The sequence below is a fragment of the Aphanomyces invadans genome, assembly GCF_000520115.1.
Source record: "Aphanomyces invadans strain NJM9701 unplaced genomic scaffold supercont1.36, whole genome shotgun sequence".
Taxonomy (NCBI): Eukaryota; Oomycota; class Saprolegniomycetes; order Saprolegniales; family Verrucalvaceae; genus Aphanomyces; species Aphanomyces invadans.
The window spans coordinates 327235-339920 of NW_008580181.1; the positions used below are offsets into that span (position 1 = coordinate 327235).

Here is a 12686-nt window from a genome sequence, read left to right on the forward strand (position 1 = left end):
CGGCGGTGGTGTAGGTACATGTAAGGGTGGCTTTGCTGAGTGGCGTTGGCACGGCAATTCTTGCTGACACTGAACAAGAGACGTCGTTCCATGGGAAGGATGACACGAATCGCACAAGGTGCGGACACCAGTGGCCATGGTGTCCACGATAATCACAGCCTGCAGTACCTGTCCAGAGTGTACTATTCGCGCGTCATCGAGGCGACAGCGAATTCATCCGCCTTGCGGTTGGGCGGAGGAACCAGGACTCATTGTCGCAAACGTCATGTGGATCCTTCAATAGCAGCCACTTCAGGCAAAGCACCCGATATGAACGATGCACAAGCGCTGAGCGCGCTTTCATCGACGTCCATCGAGCGGCCCTCTGCTGACCGCATGCCTTGACCGCAGGTGTACGTACACCAGCGGCTCCTGTGGCGCGTGCGAATGCCGAGTGTCGGTCAAGATCCACCGCCATTCTGGTGGCATATCCGCATAAGTATCCGGAATTCCCTGCCCCAGTGCTCCCAGGAGCCCCAACCCAGCGAACAATCGGCAACGTTGGCCATTTTGCTTCCGCCAAGATGGCAGACTCGGTGGCCGCGGGGCTCATTGCCGTTGGCATTGTCATCGCGATCGCGCTGATCCTGCTGTACAACTCGATTTACGTCGTGCAGCAAGCCGAAGGTAGGGTGGTTGCGCTTGACGTCGGTTCACGACGTTGCCCAAGGCATTGTCATTGAACGCTTCGGCAAGGTGCAAAAGGTGCTTGACTCGGGCATCCACTTTGTCGTGCCGTTCGTCGACAGCCCACGCAGCTTCATGTGGAAGAAGGTCGTCGCGGGACTCAACGGCCACCTGGAAACGCGCGAGTACGTTGTCGTTTCGTCGAGCCATCGTGTCGTGTGGTTGACGATCCTGCAGTGCGTCGAGCTACCGCATCGACTTGCGCGAAAGCATCTTTGTCTTCCCCGCGCAAGAAGTGTACACTCGCGACACGATCCTCTTGGACGTGCACTCGGTCATGTTCTACCGCATCGTCGACATCAAGAAGGTACAGTCCCTCTCATGCCGCTGTCGGATTCACGCGGCGAGGGGTGTTTGCCCCGTAGGCTGTGTACGAAGTGGACGACCTGAACATGGCGATTGCCAACGTCGCGCAGACGCAGCTCAAGGAAGTGTTTGGGAATATGACGTTCACGGAAGCATTGGCGTCCCAGAGCACCATCAACGCCTACATAAAAAAGAGTTTTGGCGAGCGGTTCGCGCAGTGGGGGTTGGTGGTACGTCGTGTGCCGCCTTCTGTACCAAATTGAGTCGGTCCAGGTGGAGCGCATGGAGGTGCTCGACATGCTTCCGAAGCAAGGCACGACGATCGCCGACGCCATGAAGCGCCAAATGATTGCCGAGCGCTCGCGTCGCGCGGACTTTATCCAGGCCGAGGTTTGTCACGAATCGTCGTGCATGCAGGAAGGAACGGATGTGCGAATATCGACGTAGGGCAAGAAAGCGGCGATGCGCCTATTGTCTGAAGGTACCAAGCTCCAGAAGTACAACATGGGTGTGGCGGAGCAAGAATCGACTCGCAAGACGTAGGCGTGCATGGTGGGCGGTAGGGTACGGATCGACTGACGGATGCATGTAGGTCCGAAGGGTTGGCGGGGGCCAAGGTCGAGTTGGCCCGGGCGGAACGAAAGTCGCTCGAGTTGATCTCGGCGGCGTTCGAGGCCGATGGCGCTTCCCAAACGGAGGTGCGCATGCCATCTTGCACGTGAACACGTCGTCATGGCGGCGGCGGGTCGACGTAGTATGTCATCTCCCAGCGCTATATGGCGATGTTCCTCAACATGGCGCAAAACGTGGACAAGAAGTCGCTGTTCTTTCCCTACGAGACCAAAGGCTTGTCTGGCTTGATTGGCGACTTGCGAGGTGTCTACGGCCACAACCGAACGGTGCGATCGTGTACTTGATGCTCGTGTGTCGTGACAGGGGGGGAATGCGTAGGGCGCGGTCCCGCCGGAGCAGTCGATCGCCAAGCAAAACTTCATGGCGTTGAATTGAGCGCACGACACCGAGTCGAACGAGCGCAATGTACACATAACATCCTATATTGCATCCTTTCAAGTCTTTCGTTCGCTGCAGACGTGGTCAGGGCTCCCCCGGAACATGCAGGCACTTCGTTGAATCGCACGGACCGGCAACGTCGTGCTGGCATCAAGTTGAGTCATCGGTAAGACGAATAGGAGAGGGACTCAGCATGGGTGCCTCCAACTCGCAACGGAGGATGTTCACCTGTGCAATGAGATAGACCCACAAAGAAGATGCTGGTCCGCGCTCGTGATGGCAAACCGATCGCGCGGCATCCCCGCGGCACGACTCTTGGATCTCCTCCTGATCCTGTCCACGTTGTTTATGCGCTAATAATTTGCAGAAGCGTTGCCGAAACCATCGATTTAACGTTCCTAGCATTTAAAAGGACCAGTACATTCTAGCAATAAATCGATGTATTCACAAAATACCAGATTTTGGCGTTTTACCGACGAATCAAGCCAGGCAGGACCTGTGTCATACGGAGAGGTGACAACAACGGACGACGAAACGGCGGGACAACCTCGCGCAAGTATGGCTGCCAAGAGAGGTCGCTGCGGCCAAAACACAACAAACGAAGGATGGATGCTACCTCGCGCGCGCGATGTTTCATGTGCATGCTGCCAGTGAAGAACGCCGTTGATTTGTGCAGGAATCGTGGGAACAAAACAGATTCCATGGCAAGGGATTCGGATCGACGTTTGCGCCGACGAATTCCCAATTTTGGCTTCATTAAAGTATGGTATGTCGTCCGCCCCACTTCTCTCGTTTTCGCTGCTGGACAGGTGGAAGCGCCATCTCCCGAGTGACACAAGAAGACGCGGCGACGATGGAGCAGGCACCGCACATCACATACGCCATGCCAAACTCGAGCCAGTTGGAGCTTGACTCCCTTGAAGAGCTGGACGAGTTCGACTACGACCCCAACTTCTTTGACGGTACGGGTCTTGGGTGCGGATGGCGACTGATGAGCGGTGTTCCAGGAATCACATTCACCAAGAACGAAAGCGATCTGAAACTTGCCGGCGCCATCGCTGACGCACGAGCATACCCCGACTCCCCATCTCCGTCCCTCACAGGCTACACCTCTGAAGAATCGGGGTATGCGTCCAACTTGAGTACTGACGACCACCAGCATGGGGGTAAGTGGAGCCCCACCTCCGACACGTCGACCGCGTCCAAGCGTACGATCAACGACGGCATGATGACCAACGGCAAGACGTCCATGTTTCGCGGCGTGACTCGCACGAGCAAGACCGCGTGGGGTGCCAAGTACAGCTCCAAGCGCATCGTCAACACGTGCAAGTCCGAAGAAGAAGCTGCGCGCAAGTACGACGAGTACTTGAAGCTCCACGTCTCGGACAAGTACCTCAAATACGCCAACTTTTGCCCGACGTGCGATAAATACACCAACTCCCTTGGGCTGCCGTGGACGATGAAGGAGTGCCAGTGCACTGGCGCGAGCACGTCCGTGGTCGACATTCCGCCGCTCTATCTTGCCGCGACACCATCTACCAATGGCGGCGGGGCCACTGCGTGCCCTCACCTCCCTGCCCCAACGCCAGTGTCTGCTTACTGCCCCCATGAATCCGACAACCTGGACGAGCAGACCCTGGCTGACTTGCTCAAAGACGAGCCGGCGGACTTGCTGCCGTCGTCGTACTTCGATCAAGAGTTGAACATCAAGAACGAACCGACGTCGGTGACCCCGGCAGTCATGATGCTGCACACGTCGTCGTCTCTGCCGGACGACGAGGTCCTGAGCGCCATCCTGAACGCCCCGGCATCGTCCAACCTGTTTGGCTCGTTCCAAGGCAGCTTGGACAATGGCGGCAGCTCGTCCCAAGTCCCTTCGGTGTCCAACGAGCACTCCCTCGTCTGTGCCACCGACAGCAGCGCACTGTCCGTGAAGATGGAGACGTACTTTTTGCGCAAGTACTTTCGAAACGATCGCAAGAACTTGCAGTGCTTTCCGTACTGCCGCGAGCACGGCAACTACTTTGAGGCCAAGATGAACGGCCTCGAGCATACAGGCAAGGGCGTGTGCCGCGCGCCGGTCAAAGCCAAGCTGTTTCATTCTGGAACGTTGCCGTCGAACGTGGTCGTGTTGGCGCGGTGCCAGCGCAAGTTGCAGCCACTCGCACTCCCATCGGTCCTCACGTCCTCTCAAGTACAAGATCTCCAAGCGGCGACGTGGGTGCGCGGCACAACAAGTGACACCACGTCTACCGACACGACCGTGTACTTTTTGCCCGAAGTGTGGAAGTTTGACGGCGAACTTCCCAAGAAACGCCGCCTCCATGACGACACCGACGACGACGACTTGCAGTACTGCGTGCACGTCGAAGTGTTTTGCAGCCGCGACGGAGGCGTCGAGTACACCAAGGTCGCGTCCACGGACTCCAACTTGTTTGACATCCAGTCGACGCGCACGCTGCTGCGCCAGAAGCAGCGCAAGGACGACTCGCGCGACATGCAGATTGGCGTGCCCGAGAAGAAAAAGCTCAAGATCCTCGTCGTCCAAAACCAGCGCATGGAGCGCGCCGGGTCGAATGTGTTTGAGGCATCGCCTACCGCGTCGGCCCCGTCGTCCAAGTTGTCTGCGTGGGCCGCCAGCGACAGCGACGTTGCGCTGCTTGTGGAGCTGGACTTGGAGAAGGACATTTTGTGGTCGGCCCCCGGCGAACCGATCGAAGACTTGACCACTCCATCGGACCCGGCCGTCGATGGCAACTCCCGCGTGTCGACTGGCCAGTTCGACGCGCCGGTGGTCGCAAGCACGTACGCCACAGTGCAGACGCCGACGAACAAACCGACAGAGCGTTCGTCGGGTGCGTTGTCGTGGAAGGAGCGCTTTGTCGTTGGCCCATGCACATATTCCTTCGTCAGTCTCCCCCTTGGCCTTCTCTTCATGGTGCTTCACGTTATGCTGCTCCCGTTCATGTGGGCTGGCCGTCCAATCCTCCATCTCGCGGACGGCGCGGCGGATTTGGATTTGTATTTGGCCAACTCGTTGAGTCCACCCAACGAGCCTCATGCCCCGCTCAAGCGTCTTGCCGACAGCTCGGCGCTCCTCGGTCGCGTCGGGTACTACGTCGTCGTCAAGGTGCCCGTGTCGCTGGTCGGGTTTGTTGCATCGTTTGCACTGTTGGTGCTGGCACTGGTGACGGTCGCGATCCCGCCCGTGTCCCGATCCATGTATGTCGCTTCCAATTCCAGCGCGATGCTCGTGGTCGACGGGTGCAAAAGCGCATGCGGCCAGAAGCCGCACGCGCCTCCAACTGCGCCCCGACGAGATGACGTCGTGTAACCTTTCCCCTCCACACCACTCGATAGAATCCCCCTAGGTCCATCTCTGAATTTAAATATATATATATCTATGAATCGTGCCAGACAGTCGAACGGGGCATTGGCGGCACGAGACCTGAAGCAGCTCCAGGCGGTCCGTGAGCTTCTCCGCTAGAATCCTCGCAAGATGCCACCGCACTCACATGTCAAGTCTGTCGTACGAGCGACACTCATGGCTCAGATACATTTAGGACTGTGTGCCCTATTAGGACTTTTGGCACCGTTACGACAATTGGCAACCTCTGATGTTTTCAGGACATGATGGTCGAATTAGGACATCGAGATGACACATAGTATTCCTGCGCCACGAGCAGAAGCCGTCGCCCACCGCAGCGGAGGTCGGGAGAAGAATGTTGAGATGGCGGTGCTTTGCACATGTGTAGGTTTGAATGGCTCAAGTGATTTAATACATGATGCCTCTGATATATTCGATCAGATATGGCATGTACACTGTTAATTTGGACAATGGAGCGCAAGGCACGAAAACGATTCATTTATCCGTGGGTAAGAATGAAGCAAAGCAATGGACAAACATGAACATTTATTCTAAAATAGATGAATATATAGATGCATCGCTGGTCCACCAAATTGACTGGACACAGCGTTGAGGCCGATGACAGTCACTTGGCAATTCGACTGCATTCGTAGAGAGGAAGGCACGCCCGAATTCGAGTAGACGAACGGTGCTTGCGGCGTTGCTGCTTTTGTCCAAAGTACGGTGGATCTGCAGTGTCAAGTAAGCCCCATATGAAAGCGACATGCGAGGGAGACGGCGGGGGCATCGCAGACCCGTGCGCCCCCCGCCTCCCTTTCGCCCGTCGATGCAGGTCACACCATAATAAACGTGGCACGCGTCGGCGGTCGACTGTCGCGACAAATCTTCCAATACTAGTAAGCGCATGAAGCCGGACTGAGACCCGTTGTGGGTCGCCGGCCATGCGACGCATACCAACGAGACTCACCACGACATGGATTCACCTGTTCAAGTCCCGATAGTTTGGGTGCTATGGATTTGCCTACTGCAGGGGCTTGCGAACCGACTCCCCACCGCTGGCAAGTGCAAACTGCCGCTCGAACTCATCCATTTCGTCGGCGGCGGCAGCGGCCGTTTGCGGCGTCTCGTCGGCCTTGGGCTCCTCAAACACCCAGGTCGTCCCTGGCACGTACACTTTGACTTCCTTTGTGCCATCGCTTTCCTTGGACGCATACAGCGGCCCCATCCCAGGCAGCATCGGCTGCGTGTTCATCGATGTTTCGCCAATGTCGTCAATCTTGGTCGTGAGTTCCGCCGCCAAGTACGCCGCGCTCTCGGCCTTTTTGAAGAAATTGTGTTTGAGCAGCGTCGACGTCGTGGGACTACGGGGCACGAACTCTCCGTGACGTGCATGGAACTCGACGGCTGCAGCATCGTGCAAGCAAGCGTGGGAGATTCAAAGCATTCGAGACGTACCGTTTGGCTGGGTCCTTTTGCAAACAGAGTCGGACCATGTCCTTGAAATGACGGGAAAATTGATGTCCCGAGCCATCGTCTTCGTACGACCGCAAGCTCGGGGGGTCTTCTTGCAGCGTCAGAAGGAGCACCTACCGATCAACAAGTGAGCGCAATTGCGACCGAGAGAACGAGCTCTCGCATGCATCCCATCCATGGTCTAGGCAACATCTCACGCTTCCATGCCGAGCTCGTGGTGGCATTGGGGCGCTCGACGACGCGATTCAGACCATCACGCCACACCCATCATGCACTCAAGTTGCATATGCCGCTTCCATGTACCTTCATGGGTTGATAGCGGGCGTACGGGGCATATCCCTTTGCTAGCTCGAGCGCCGTGATCCCAAAAGACCAAATGTCAGCCTTGTAGTCGTAGCCGCGCACTTGCTCCATCACTTCGGGGGCCATCCAGCATGGCGTTCCGACAAATGTCTGCGACAGAAGCCGCGTGATAGTTTGGTCCGACTCATCACAGATGAGTTGGCAAAGGCGATACCTGGCGATTCTTGCGACGGTCCCCGCCTTCCATCATCCAACCCGACACGCCAAAGTCGGCGATCAACACGTTGCCGCCGCCGTCCAGAAGAATGTTCCCGGCCTTGATGTCGCGGTGGATTTGCCCGTTTTCGTGGAAGTACTGCAGGCCTTGCAGCGTTTCTCGAAGGATCACCGCGCACAGCTCCTCCTTCATGCCTTCGCCGTACCCCTTCTTCTTGAGGATGTTCATAGCATGCAAGCACGATCCTTTGTTCATGAGTTGCATGACAAGCCACAACTGGTCCTTGTACACAAAGCTACGACGAGCAACTCATCACGTCCGAGTAAACAAGGACGATGACCGCATCACCTGCAATAACACTTGAGCACGTTGGGGTGGTTTGTCATTTTCATCGTCTGCACTTCCGCCTGGACAATCGTTAGCATCCACAGGACACCTTCATGGGAGTCGCTACCCGGATGTCTTCGAAGCTTGTCGTGATCTTTTCGAGATCCATGATCTTGATCGCGACGTACTGATCTTTTGGCCGACAGTACGCTTTCATGACCTTGGCAAACGCGCCCTACACACAGTTGCGACGGACACGGGGTTGAATCGCACGTTGTCATCCATCGCTCGTGTCAGTCCATCTTCCTCCCACAGAGGAGTCGTGCACTTCCAAAGATACGCATGCAATCTCATACCTGGCCAACTTTCTCAATGATCTGGTAGTCCTCGGCGGATGTCGGCCATTCGACTTGCGCGGCAACGGCGGCGGCCATGGCGTTGTTTGACGAAATCACACGGAGAATCAATTGCCGAGTCAACCGCCTCTCCCAATAAAAATATTTCTATCGGTTTCATTATTACATACAAAAAACAAGATATTCGACATGTTTATAGCATCGGGGATAGGATATTTCGTGGGAATTGTATACGAGACTCGAGAAAGGATGGCGAGGGAGAGCGACGGACGCGATGCGGCGTCGGCGCGATGCATGCAGCACGCATGCCGTTTGCGGACGGTGGTGAATTATGTGAAAGGGCCTAGACCCTCACTCTGGGGCATGAATGGACTCGTCAAGTCCAGCGGGGTGCCACACGCGAACCGCCACAGGCTGATCGTCACCGGCCACAGTCGACAGGGCTCCAGTTCCACTTTTGAATCGAGTGATCTAAACCAAGCAGCGCCAGTGTCGTGACCTCGAGGTTTGCGTTGTGGTTCGCGGGCTACCTCACTGGCGACGAGAGCCGCTGTGGGGCATGGTGAGATGCCTATTGTCGATGGATGGCCAACTTTGGATTGATTTGATTGGCCAATATTTTCCAATTACAAGTATACCCATTGGGTATCTGTATTTTGTTCAGGATAAATTTGGATTGGTCAAAAGTTTGCAATCGCAGTGTAATCTTGTTGTCGTGCCAGTCAGTGTGCACTCTTGGAAACTATTTTGACCAATTAGATCGCGCGACATCTTTTGAACTTACAACATATGCAGGATCAATCGCGCCAAAATTAGCACGACGTTGCCGCGGCCGCCCCAGGAGCATCGATGCCACGCAGTCACCGTCACCGCGACCACGACATCGACGAACTGTCCGGTTGGAGCAATGCGCCCGACGGCGACCATCAAGCAGGGTATGACGAGATGGACCAGCTCGAACGGTTTACTCTGGATTGGTCGAAACCCAAGGCAAGGGATGCTAGCGGGGGTAGGAGGCGCATGCGGGAGAAGAAGCGACCGCACCGCCGGAAGCTCTCGTTTGACGATGGCATATCTACGCCCCCGTCTGGCGTGCAACGCATTGTCGTCGTCGTCCAAACGTCGAAACAGCGCCATTCCGCGCCAGATCCACCGACTCCGACGATCACATTCACGTCGCCTAGCAAAGACGTAGCCAACACTTCCCCGCGTCGTCAAACCGTCGAAGGTGCCATTCTGCATGAATTCTATTTGCTGAATTCATCGTCGTGTACTCTAGACCGCTGGCGCTTGACATCTCCTCGGCGCATGAAAGCCCTTCCGACGAACCCGCTCCAGACCACAAACGTACCATTGCCTCTGCTTCGCAAAGCGGTCGACGACGCCCTTCGGCCGGCTGAGATCCCCAAAGTTTCACCACGCGACCTGGTATCGCCCGTTGGTGCGTCCACAAAAAGCAAGCCAGCAAGGTCCCACCTCCTGCGAGTTTGGCCCCTCGTCGTGTAGCTTGGCGTGATCGATGATATTTATGGCAAGTCGCCGCCCAAACCAACGTGTGGCATCTTCCGTACGCTACAGCAGAATGTGCTCCGCGGGGATGCGATGGAGCATTCAAGCAACTGAACGAAACCTCCACGACAATCGATCGGCAAACCACGACTCCCATATACACCGAGTCCTTATCGCCTGTCGACGGCCGTGCTTAGTCCAACGAGAACGCATACACTTCGACACCGCCAACGTCGAACTCGGCGGTGGTGGTCCCGACGAGCGGGGGGCTCTGGAACAAATCGCTTTCATCGCTCTTGCCACGCATGAGGTCTTCGTCTAGTTCGAGCGCCGCCGCACTTGACGACGCACACACGCCAAACGACATCATGGTTGGCAGGCACAGCATGTACTTGAGCACTGTAGCAGCGGGGGGCGTCGTGGTGTCGTGGTGCGTCGGGGACGTGGCTTGTTTGAAGACATGGGGGGTCGGGGCCAACACAAACGGAAAGCACCGGTGGTCGCCGAAAAACGTCGGCTGGATTTGCAGCGGCTGCGACACAAACACGCCAATGATGCTGGACGTTGCGAGCTCTTCGACAAGCAGGAGCATCTCTGGCGACTCGGCTGCTTCGCAATGCGTGTACAGCCGCTCGAGGCCGCGACCGTCGACTTCTGCCGTGTACACCAGACTCAGGTGCTTCATTTGCAAGGCCGGCGGAAGCCACGTCGGCACGACGGTATCGCGGCAAGGGTCCAGAAGCCGTCCCGACCGGGATCGCGGTGCAATGAGGAGGGGCATGTGGTAGTGACCATCGTTGTGGTGTGCATGGTTGGCTGTCTCAACATGCACGGACGTTTGCTTTTCCAGCAACTTGTGCATGGCTTCGATGTTGGCTTTCTTGAAGAGGTAGCCGTACCAGCGACGGTACGCGGCGGCAAACATCGCGTCAAAGTCAAAGGACGGGCCGTTGACAAGCGCATGGAGCACTGCCCACCACGCCCTACACACGCCCTCCTTCGTGAGATCACCTGGACGGACACGATTGCGTCGCCGTACTCGCCGGTCGCTGTGCAGTGGACCATTTCGTGCCTGGTGAACTTAAACACGGCCAAGAGAACGCGGCACAAGATCTACATCACATTGGACGGGTTCGACGTCGACGCGTTGAGAAGCACACCTTCGGTCCATCGGCCAAGTAGCTGTCCACGACGCGATGCACAACCTACGCTCGTGTCATGCGGCTGCATCGACGGTACGCCGCGTACAGGCATGGGAAAGAACCCGACAAAGAACTGATGAAACAAGGTGGTGAAAATCTCGTCGCTGTCGGCTTGGCAGTTGTGCAGTGCCGTCGCGATTTTCGAGTACCGCCACTTGAGAATCCCCTACGTGGCAACCGACGTCCACGACCGCGGTAATACCTGCCTGGCACGTACTTTGAAAAAGCGAACGAGGGTCATGTCAGCCATCGCGCTGGCGGGAAGTTTCCTGTACGTCGAGGGCGGTCCTGGCGCCTGGTGTGCCTTCAGCAGATTCTACATTAATCGATCGTCCGTATCAGCGCCATGCCAGTCATTCCGAACGTCGCCACGTGTACCGAGACGGCGACGAACGTGGCTGCTTCCGACGCTTGCGTGAGAAGGAGCGGAATCAAATGGACGAGGTAGGGACCTATGCCAGATTTGGTCAAGTGGTGGCGGCGCCAACGGTCGCGTACAATAGTTGATCCCGCTGAGATTTTTAAACAGGATGCAAAGCCGATGGAACGACTCGACTTGCGGCGGGGTCAAGTCGAACGGCGCGAGCTCGACACACCCACCAAAGTAGGTCGTGTGCTGGACGAGAACACCAACGTGTGAGTTGCCACGACGCGAGTCGCGGCATGCCTCCCACGTACATGCGTCAGGGCGATGGGAACGCCGGAATGAAACACTTGCGCCATCGCAGCTCCGTATGACGCTTCGACGAACGTCGGGGTGATCACGCTCTCGCAGCACAGGTACAGGTAAACGGACGCGCGGTGGGCAGGTGGGATGCCCTTCCGGCTTTCCTACTCGATGGGTTGTTGTCCTGCAAGGAGAATGACGAGGAGGAATTGTTTTACTGTTGCCACAGACGCATACGGCGTAGGGAGCGGCACAAAGACTCCCGCGGGCTCGGCCAGTGGCGCCATCGAATCGATAATTCTGGAGAAAGTTGCGTTGTGTTCGTCGTCATGCGTGTCAAAACACGGAGCCTGTCTGGCACCAGCTGGAAAAATGTCATTTTTTGGCGGATTTTTCCCGTTTTGGGCCCAAAAATCCGCTATTTTTGCAAAATGGAATGGTGAAAATGACATCTGGCAACAGTTCACACTATATTTAGACATGGTCGCCGCAACATGGTGTTGGGAAAAGGAATGTCCGGGCGCCATGTTTGAATCGGACAACGCGCCCTTGGCAACGACGGCGGCACTTCCAATACAGCTACATGTTGGATGTGGTGCGTGATGACCTGACAACCATGTTGCCAAGGAGCCATATCATACGTTTGCTTTGTCGGATACATCAGCTGCTCCGTGGGAATCCTGCCGATTCCGCAAGGCACTCCGTATGGAAATGCATCTACAGCACGTTCCGTTCCCACCTTGATACGCTTCCGGGCAATTACGCATTGGCGTCAAGGCAAACCGTGACAAAGAAAGCCACAGCTCGCTACATTCCTGTATGCAGTTGGTCGTGGTGCTCCCAATCGAAAAGTGCAAGTTCGTTGTTAAGTGGATGGATCACAACAACCCGATCAACACACCGACCTGATACGCTGCTTAGATGTCGACCCACCACCCGCCACATCCGAACTTCAACGAGATTCGGGTGGGACTGGAATAGCTTCGACCGACATGATTGGACAAAATATCAAACAATAAATATCCGTCTGACATTTGTCATTCGACATCTCCATAGAAATCCCAAAACGAGCCTTTGTTCATGAATTTAGATCCAACTTGACCTGAGTATACTCTAGACAAGCCTGATCCTTGCAACTCCAATATCGATCGAATGAGGCTAACTTGGAGCTCATTCCAAGATGTTTATTGTTGGAGCGCTCACATTGAGTTGCACCCCAATG

General features: G+C 56.1%; 5 protein-coding genes across 8 annotated transcripts; 3 read left to right on the plus strand and 2 right to left on the minus strand.

The window, feature by feature from the left end:
* Nucleotides 1–490: 490 nt before the first annotated feature.
* Nucleotides 491–2494, plus strand: H310_12144. Of its 2 annotated transcripts, XM_008879123.1 has the most exons (9): nucleotides 491–666; nucleotides 710–851; nucleotides 904–1033; nucleotides 1092–1262; nucleotides 1306–1422; nucleotides 1480–1571; nucleotides 1625–1730; nucleotides 1788–1931; nucleotides 1984–2494. In XM_008879123.1, exons 1-9 carry the CDS (start codon nucleotides 564–566, stop codon nucleotides 2038–2040), a joined length of 1062 nt encoding a protein of 353 aa, XP_008877345.1. In that variant the 5' UTR covers nucleotides 491–563; the 3' UTR covers nucleotides 2041–2494. The 2 variants fall into 2 exon arrangements, with proteins under 2 accessions (XP_008877345.1, XP_008877344.1); XM_008879122.1 differs by having other exon boundaries at nucleotides 1788–2494.
* Nucleotides 2495–2767: 273 nt separating this feature from the next.
* On the plus strand, nucleotides 2768–5463 carry H310_12145. Of its 2 annotated transcripts, XM_008879124.1 has the most exons (2): nucleotides 2768–3005; nucleotides 3051–5463. In XM_008879124.1, the coding sequence occupies exons 1-2, from the start codon at nucleotides 2807–2809 to the stop codon at nucleotides 5375–5377; spliced, it is 2526 nt and encodes an 841-aa protein (XP_008877346.1). In that variant the 5' UTR covers nucleotides 2768–2806; the 3' UTR covers nucleotides 5378–5463. The 2 variants fall into 2 exon arrangements, with proteins under 2 accessions (XP_008877346.1, XP_008877347.1); XM_008879125.1 differs by having other exon boundaries at nucleotides 2768–5463.
* An 895-nt stretch (nucleotides 5464–6358) lies between these two features.
* Nucleotides 6359–8198, minus strand: H310_12146. 2 transcript variants are annotated; one of them, XM_008879127.1, is made up of 7 exons: nucleotides 8087–8198; nucleotides 7858–7965; nucleotides 7752–7810; nucleotides 7401–7698; nucleotides 7187–7336; nucleotides 6866–6996; nucleotides 6359–6771 (listed from the first exon to the last, which is right to left on the minus strand). In XM_008879127.1, the coding sequence occupies exons 1-7, from the start codon at nucleotides 8162–8164 to the stop codon at nucleotides 6432–6434; spliced, it is 1164 nt and encodes a 387-aa protein (XP_008877349.1). In that variant the 5' UTR covers nucleotides 8165–8198; the 3' UTR covers nucleotides 6359–6431. The 2 variants fall into 2 exon arrangements, with proteins under 2 accessions (XP_008877349.1, XP_008877348.1); XM_008879126.1 differs by having other exon boundaries at nucleotides 7858–8198.
* A 695-nt stretch (nucleotides 8199–8893) lies between these two features.
* Nucleotides 8894–9653, plus strand: H310_12147 (hypothetical protein). Its single transcript, XM_008879128.1, has 2 exons — nucleotides 8894–9314; nucleotides 9366–9653. Exons 1-2 carry the CDS (start codon nucleotides 8936–8938, stop codon nucleotides 9590–9592), a joined length of 606 nt encoding a protein of 201 aa, XP_008877350.1. The 5' UTR covers nucleotides 8894–8935; the 3' UTR covers nucleotides 9593–9653.
* A 74-nt stretch (nucleotides 9654–9727) lies between these two features.
* Nucleotides 9728–11773, minus strand: H310_12148 (hypothetical protein). Its single transcript, XM_008879129.1, has 9 exons — nucleotides 11683–11773; nucleotides 11476–11628; nucleotides 11296–11413; nucleotides 11176–11249; nucleotides 11015–11113; nucleotides 10844–10963; nucleotides 10756–10800; nucleotides 10635–10708; nucleotides 9728–10578 (listed from the first exon to the last, which is right to left on the minus strand). The coding sequence occupies exons 1-9, from the start codon at nucleotides 11749–11751 to the stop codon at nucleotides 9789–9791; spliced, it is 1542 nt and encodes a 513-aa protein (XP_008877351.1). The 5' UTR covers nucleotides 11752–11773; the 3' UTR covers nucleotides 9728–9788.
* Nucleotides 11774–12686: the final 913 nt, after the last annotated feature.

Coding starts and splice junctions, on each gene's coding strand:
- H310_12144 (XM_008879123.1), top strand. CDS start 564: ATGGCAGACTCGGTGGCCGCGGGGCTCATTGCCGTTGGCATTGTCATC. Junction 1,263..1,305: donor TCGCGCAGTGGGGGTTGGTG/GTACGTCGTGTG, acceptor GAGTCGGTCCAG/GTGGAGCGCATGGAGGTGCT. Junction 1,572..1,624: donor CAAGAATCGACTCGCAAGAC/GTAGGCGTGCAT, acceptor GGATGCATGTAG/GTCCGAAGGGTTGGCGGGGG.
- H310_12145 (XM_008879125.1), top strand. CDS start 2,807: ATGGTATGTCGTCCGCCCCACTTCTCTCGTTTTCGCTGCTGGACAGGT.
- H310_12146 (XM_008879127.1), bottom strand. CDS start 8,164: ATGGCCGCCGCCGTTGCCGCGCAAGTCGAATGGCCGACATCCGCCGAG. Junction 7,699..7,751: donor GTGCTCAAGTGTTATTGCAG/GTGATGCGGTCA, acceptor TGCTCGTCGTAG/CTTTGTGTACAAGGACCAGT. Junction 6,997..7,186: donor CCCGCTATCAACCCATGAAG/GTACATGGAAGC, acceptor GTTGATCGGTAG/GTGCTCCTTCTGACGCTGCA.
- H310_12147 (XM_008879128.1), top strand. CDS start 8,936: ATGCCACGCAGTCACCGTCACCGCGACCACGACATCGACGAACTGTCC. Junction 9,315..9,365: donor GCGTCGTCAAACCGTCGAAG/GTGCCATTCTGC, acceptor CGTGTACTCTAG/ACCGCTGGCGCTTGACATCT.
- H310_12148 (XM_008879129.1), bottom strand. CDS start 11,751: ATGGCGCCACTGGCCGAGCCCGCGGGAGTCTTTGTGCCGCTCCCTACG. Junction 10,801..10,843: donor TCGGGTTCTTTCCCATGCCT/GTACGCGGCGTA, acceptor ACACGAGCGTAG/GTTGTGCATCGCGTCGTGGA. Junction 10,579..10,634: donor CACTGCACAGCGACCGGCGA/GTACGGCGACGC, acceptor GGGCGTGTGTAG/GGCGTGGTGGGCAGTGCTCC.